Source organism: Cynara cardunculus, assembly GCF_001531365.2.
Source record: "Cynara cardunculus var. scolymus isolate 2C chromosome LG 13, CcrdV1, whole genome shotgun sequence".
Classification (NCBI taxonomy): domain Eukaryota; kingdom Viridiplantae; phylum Streptophyta; class Magnoliopsida; order Asterales; family Asteraceae; genus Cynara; species Cynara cardunculus.
Window position 1 is genome coordinate 8,917,948 of NC_037540.1, and position 6,773 is coordinate 8,924,720.

General features: G+C 35.7%; 1 protein-coding gene across 3 annotated transcripts in view; it reads left to right on the forward strand.

The window, feature by feature from the left end:
• The first annotated feature begins 674 nt into the window (after positions 1-674).
• Positions 675-6,773, forward strand: part of LOC112524638 (prostaglandin E synthase 2-like) — a 21,357-nt gene continuing 15,258 nt past the window's right edge. For 2 of the 3 annotated variants that reach the window (XM_025134562.1, XM_025134564.1), the window contains exons 1-4: positions 675-1,145; positions 2,383-2,517; positions 2,691-2,778; positions 3,291-3,385. In XM_025134562.1, the coding sequence (XP_024990330.1) occupies positions 779-1,145; positions 2,383-2,517; positions 2,691-2,778; positions 3,291-3,385 (685 nt within the window). In that variant the 5' untranslated portion in view covers positions 675-778. Of the gene's footprint in view, positions 1,146-2,382; positions 2,518-2,690; positions 2,779-3,290; positions 3,386-6,719; positions 6,762-6,773 lie in introns of all 3 variants that reach the window. The other variant, XM_025134563.1, reaches the window with a different exon arrangement.

Sequence of the window (6,773 nt, forward strand, 5' to 3'; positions counted from 1 at the left end):
TTAGTTACACGAATTCAGATATGAAGCTTTAATAAGTTGTACCTATGCACAATTTACTTGTAATCTTGAGTTTTAAGTAAAATGCATTAATAAACAGTACTTTACGCATAAAAAATGGTTTTTAAGAGTTTTTGTCAAATGATTTATAATATAGAATATATATTTTTTTATACTTTAATTTAAGTTTAATAATAAAATAATTTAATATTGATTTAATATTATAAATTTTATAAAGATAATAATTAAGTATTCTGTTAAAATTTAATGATTATACTAATTATATTTTAGATTTTTTATATTTAAAATGAGATGTTTATCCTGTATTTGATTGTGTTTATCTGCAGTTAGTTATACGAATTCAGATATGGGATGAAATCGGATAGAGATGAACGGGTTTAAGAGTTTTAAGAGTTTTTAAGAGTTTTAGCTAAATGCTTTATAATATAGTATAGATTTTTGATCAAAAGCACAAAAAAACGTTAAAAAAGAATTGATATGTCCATCATTTAACGGAGTTAATCCTAGGACGAAAACTGAAACAAATTGCAACTTACATGACAAAGAAAGACCAGGGATGAAAATAACAAGTTCTAATAAAATACAGGGATGAAAATAAGCAAGTTTTAAAATTTGGTTCTATTTAAGAAGTTCACGAGCGGTCGCGAATGTACCAAGTAGCACGCAGTCACGCAGCCCCGTTCCCACCACGGGCGATAAAATACTTCCACCACCGGCAACCCTACCCTAGCGTAACCGCCGCATCCCTCAACCCCATACGATGAGAAGAGCTTCTACTCTCGCCGCCGCTTCCACTTCGCTATCCCGAGCCATTCTTGCTTCCTCCGAACAACACCACCATCGATATAATAGACTCTTTCAAGCAACTTCCCTTTACGCTACCAATGCCGGTTCTTCTCGGCGGTGGGTTTCTACATCTATGGGATCCATGTCCCCAGGAGGTTCATCGGGTGCTGCTAAAGTTTTTCTGTCGCTGGGTTGTCTTGCCGCCACCGTCGCTGCTGGTGCCTCCTCTCTGTTGGTGGAAGAAGAGGCGTATGCGAAAGAACCCGTTAGTTCGGATCTCGTTCCTAAGGAGGTTGTGCTTTACCAGTACGAATCCTGCCCTTTCTGTAACAAGGTCAAAGGTAGAGTCTCGTTCTATCAGTTTTCTTGATCAGCAAGATTTATTTACGTCATAAATAAATATAGGGCAGATATTAGAAATTCCTAAACAGGGATTGTTGCAATGAAAATAAACATGTCGCAATTACTACTTATTGATAGAAGTTCTTGGAGACGTAAGAGTAGGGTAGCTGAAGGGTAGGGATCTAGATGGGGGGAAGGACCTAGGGAGGTAGAGGGAAGTGGATACTAACATATGCTTTCATTGAGTCGTTTCCATATCTTGGCTTTGTTTTTATTGTACTTCTATTTATATTCTTCTTGCTTACTCGTATATGTCTCTCTCTTTCTATTTGTATTGTTATTGCTTACTCATATCTACCTTTTCAAATCTTAGCATATCTGTGTTTTTTACTTCCACACACTTCTCGCTAGTCGAGGGTCTTCTCAGAAACAACTGATCGACCTTTTAGGATCAAGGTTCTAAATGGCGTGAGGCGTGGCATGGCGGCGAGGTCAAGCCTTACATGCCACGACAAGGACGTCACATTTTTCAAAGCATGACTTAAGGCGGCAAATTAATATGTTATATTTATTATATATATATGCATAGATGTGTTCAATTATTAATTTATTATTCAACAAGGCTCTACCTGTGAAAAAGCCCTTAGAAAACCCTTAGGCCCTGTAAGTTCTAAAATGCATAAAAGATCCCCAAGTGCAAGCAAGACTTCTTAGCACAAACAATGTAACATATAGATACATGTGAAAGTGTGGCATGATCATAGCCTTGTTTGTATCTCTATATAGGTTTGCCTAGAGATGTTGGTTTTCATAGGGTATTCTTTTTGTCACTTACACAAGCCTTGTGTAATGGCAGTAGAGCATGAATACRTAAGAATTTGATGGTGAGTATGATTGTAGGAGCCATTGCATTAATACGAGACATTTTAGTTTTTAATTTTTTGATGAACATATCAACTTGTTTTATATTACTTTTACATGTGTGTCTTTGCTAATTGATAAAGTGCATCATATGCCACCTAGTTTTGTCATGTTTTTTCTCCCCAAATTCTGTTAGTTTAGAAATGGTTTATACATCATATGTTATCTAGTTTTGTCATGTTTTCTTTTTTAAGTTTGATGAAAGGGGTATACATCCAATTATTTGATGTGTGTACACATATCTCTGCCATCCATTCTTTTGCCATTAGCATTGAATATATGATAATTACTTTGCTTGTTTTGTTCCTTTTTCAGCATTTTTAGATTACTATGATGTGCCATACAAAGTTGTGGAGGTGAATCCACTCAGTAAGAAGGAAATCAAATGGTCTGATTACAAGAAGGTGCCTATACTTATTGTGGATGGGGAACCGCTGCAAGATTCCTCAGGTTTTCTTCAAATTGATCAAATCAAATTTGTGGTTCTCTTTTTTTCTTTAAGTTTAGTATTTAGGCTTCAGTCAATGTTGATATAGTTATATAAACTAAATGTGAGCCTTTTCTTTTGTACATTTGACGAGGAAATTGATGCCATCTAAGGATATAATGTGTTTTTTTTGCAGCTATTATTGATCAGATGAGGATCAAGATCAGTCCCACGAGCTCTAGTTTAGTGGTTGATGATGAGGACGAGGAAAAGAAGTGGCGTAGGTATGTTTTCTATTCCCATTTTATTCTCTATGTCACTAATAAAGTAATGATAAATGCTTCAACACTAAGGATTTTGTGAAAATGAACACCAATGTTCAATACTGTAGAAGGCAATGTCTTAATCAAAACAAAAGTTCGTAAGTAGTGCTTGGTTGGGCTCATTTTTGCCSACATTTCACCTAGCCAATAGAAAATTGTAAAAGCATGGAGTGTGTAGTTGAATGCAGCAATTCAAGCCTATAGACAGTCAACACATTGACCATTGATTGCGTTCTTAAATCACATTGACTCCCTGATAGGAACAATATTCATATCTTGTCTCCGAATTTTCTTTTATTTATGTCTTTTGATTGTCCTACCGATTGTTACTTTGGCTGTATAATTTTTTTCATATTGACCCCTAATCATGACTTCTAGTGTTTTAATCAAGTTGGCGTTTTGCTAGTAGAAAATATTTTTGGAACGAGTCCTATGGGTTACTCTTGGTGCTAAAGAAGACTGGGACTATGTAGGTGGGTTGATGAGCATTTGGTGCATATGCTATCGCCAAATATTTACCGCAACACTTCTGAGGCTCTGGAATCCTTCGACTATATCACTAGCAACGGTAAGCCACATATAATGCATCTCACATACATTGGATGCTTTTCTTGTTATCATGCACTAGAATTTTCATGGGTTTGGAATTATAGTGATTTTCTAGTGGCCTCTGCATGTATACTATGCTTAGATTTGTTCTTCGATTTGTGCATTTTGTTTCATATCATAACTTGTACCTTCAACACATTAGATGCATTTCTTGTTAACTTGTTCCACAATCTGAGCTCGCTCTCATGATGTCAAGTGTTGGAAAGACGCTAGCCAAAATTTTAACATATTAGAACTTCAAAACAGGGCAAAACATTTGAAATCTCCAAACTTCGTTCGCCAAAGTAGAGCTCGTTGATCTTTTGCACTTTGAAGTCTTGAAGGATGTCYTCTAAACCAATCCTCTTATCAATCTTTCTTTTGATAAACAAAACCAACAATCTTCCATTTATTCTGTAGCCTTGTTTTTACAATATTCATTGCTGAAAATAACCCCTTCGTTGTTTCGGTAGAAATTAGGAGAGTAAGTATGGGTTGGCTACTCGATTAATTTTTGGTATTGCCTTTGTAGACCTCCATTATCCCTTTCTCGAGATGCAAAACAAAAATGAACTCAATTGCCGTAATAGACTTGTATTTTGAATTTGCATTTCATTTGATCGAATCGGTGTCCTCAGTAATTTTAAGTAACGCTTCACATGTTGGACTGAACAACTTATTTAAGTGAGAAACTAATTTGATTTAAGAACTTCATCTAGTATTTTCAGCTCCTTGCTAAGTACCAATTTGATTGAGACCTTTACTAGTCTACTACTCATCAATAGAAATCTTAGGTAAATTTTCTCAGCTTGTGCATCTCTTAGTTGGTAAGTGCGCTTGGAGGAAGCATCAACAAGCGACAAGACAACTAAAACATTTTTGGAAAAAACCTGCACGATACAACAATTTTTTGTGAGGCGACCGTTGATGCCAATTGCAATTGGTATTTCATTATGACCTTTAAATACAATTTCTTGAAAGACAAATGAACAGACCACAACTTTAAGCATACAAGGAGCTCGCAACTTTAATCTTCTATCCATATGGGACGGGATGTTTCAAAGAGTGTGAGAAGTCATTCCTTTCGTTGGTGTGCTTTCCATGCAGTTGTATTTATTAGTTATAGTTCATCAACAAAGGAAATTCTTTTGAAATGTTGGAGCTACTTGGCAATTTAGCACCGAGGTTAAAAAGTAGTTTCATGCCCATTGTCAACATACATGTTATGTTCATTGCCTTGCTACTTAATTGCAATTGTTATTAACAACGGGCCCACAAGGAGTTGTTGCATTGTGGAGGGTTTTTACTCATTTGGGTCTTGTTGTCAATGTTGGTGTTTTCTCCGAGCTTAATCACCAACTAAGAGTAGAGGAAATTGCATAATAATTTGATTAATTTCTAATGATGAGTTGGCGATTGATGAATGTCTCGATCAAACTGGTACATTACAAGGAGTGAGATATATTTGATGAAGCACTTACTTGAATTTAATTTCTAGCTTGATTAAGATGTTCAGTCCACCATGTGAGGTTTTACTTAAAATTATCGAGGACAGTGGTTCGATCGAAAGAGATGCATATTTTGCATATGAGACTATTATGATAACCGAGTTCATTTTTGTTTTGCATCACGAGAAAGAAATAGTGGTGATCAATGATTTACTTTGTCGAGTTTTACCAAGGCAAGAACCAAATACTTTCATTGTATTGAGGCTAGTTGACTCCACCAAAATGCTATTGCAAGAAATGAAAGATGGATCACTTGCTTTGCCTTGTCAAGTCATTTTGTCTGGCATACAACATAGATATATATCGTTGCATTGACTTTTTCCTTAGTTTAATAGAGATGCTCAAGCTCGTGAGAACGATCATACACTTGCTCAAGCTTGTGATTAGTGGGTGGATATTTTTATACAAAGCAATAAAATACCGATAATTAATGGAACAAGATCATCATTTCAATGATAGTTCGATGAACTTGCTTTGTATTTCATCATCCTTGGATCATAAAAGATGTTAAGCGAAATGTTGATGTATGTCCATTTGTAGAGAAGTTTCATGATGAAGATTAATATAACCATGATAATTGAAGTTATGATGATGCAAATTATAAATTATGCGATTGATGTTGTTCTACTTGTAGATTATAAACAATTCATATCTATTTAGATCGGTGCCAATGGTTGGTTAAGAGTAGAAGAGCAACCACTTTTGATCTTATTTATGGAGAAGGCTGTCTCATCCCGGTTTCTAGTGCAACATGGGAGATGTCATTTTCGACAAAATATCATGAAAATAAGGCTATGGAATAAAATGGAAGAATAGTTTTCGAATGACTTCTTGGTTTTTTTTTGTTAGAAGGGAAATGGCTGGTTTGGTTTGGAGGAAATTGTGCAGATTCTGAAGTCGAAAAAGATTGACAAGTTCTATTTTGGTAAACGATGTTAGGATATTTCACAATTTTCTCCTTGTTTTAGAGTTGGCTAGTGTCTTTTTTTGTGGTTTACAAATTCATGGTTTTAGAATTTGGTCGAGATGTAAATGCTCTCCGTGAAAGAATTTCTCGATCATAATTTAGTACCAACTTCTTGGGCCATTGGTAGAGGAGTGAGCACTTCGTTTTTGGGACATTTCTTGATGAGCCGAACTCAAATCCTGCATCAATTGTTGTATGGAACAGATACAGCTATATTTTAAGAAACACAGCTGAATTTTTATTTCACTTGAACGGCGGAGCTTGCTAGAACACTTCAACCGGCAAATGTTCCTATTTGCCTCATGTTATAATTAGTCATATGGAACAGGAATTGACGTTAAAGTAGTAACGGACATATGGATGTGAGATGCATTTCAGTGACTAAAACATCTGAATAAAAGGCGCCCACGTCTGAAAACAAGTGACTGAAACCTTAACACCTAGGGTGCGTGATTTACGGGGAACATGATATGACATAAACTTGTTGTCCCAAGTTTGGCGCGACATTAGCTTGCAATAGGAGACAGAGTGGGACAAAATTGCACCAATATAGGTGGAAGAAAAAGTAGGCCGAGACAATATCAGTAAATTAGTAAAATACCCATGTCAAATAAAAACTCTAAAACCTTTCACAATTCTTGATTTCTTTCACCTGCTTACATGACTCTCACTCGTCTGGTCATGTCTACTTACCAAATGCACCCGTACAAAAAAACCAGCAATGATCAACATGATTTTTTTTGTAAACGAGTAATAGCTGCATGTTGATGTGGTATTCACATTTTATTCTGTTAGGCATTCAGAATAATCCTGAACTTTCTGTGCTCTTGCAATTCCAGGTAATTTCAGCTTTTCAGAAAAATATACAGTAAAATACGCAGGCGCTGCTGCTA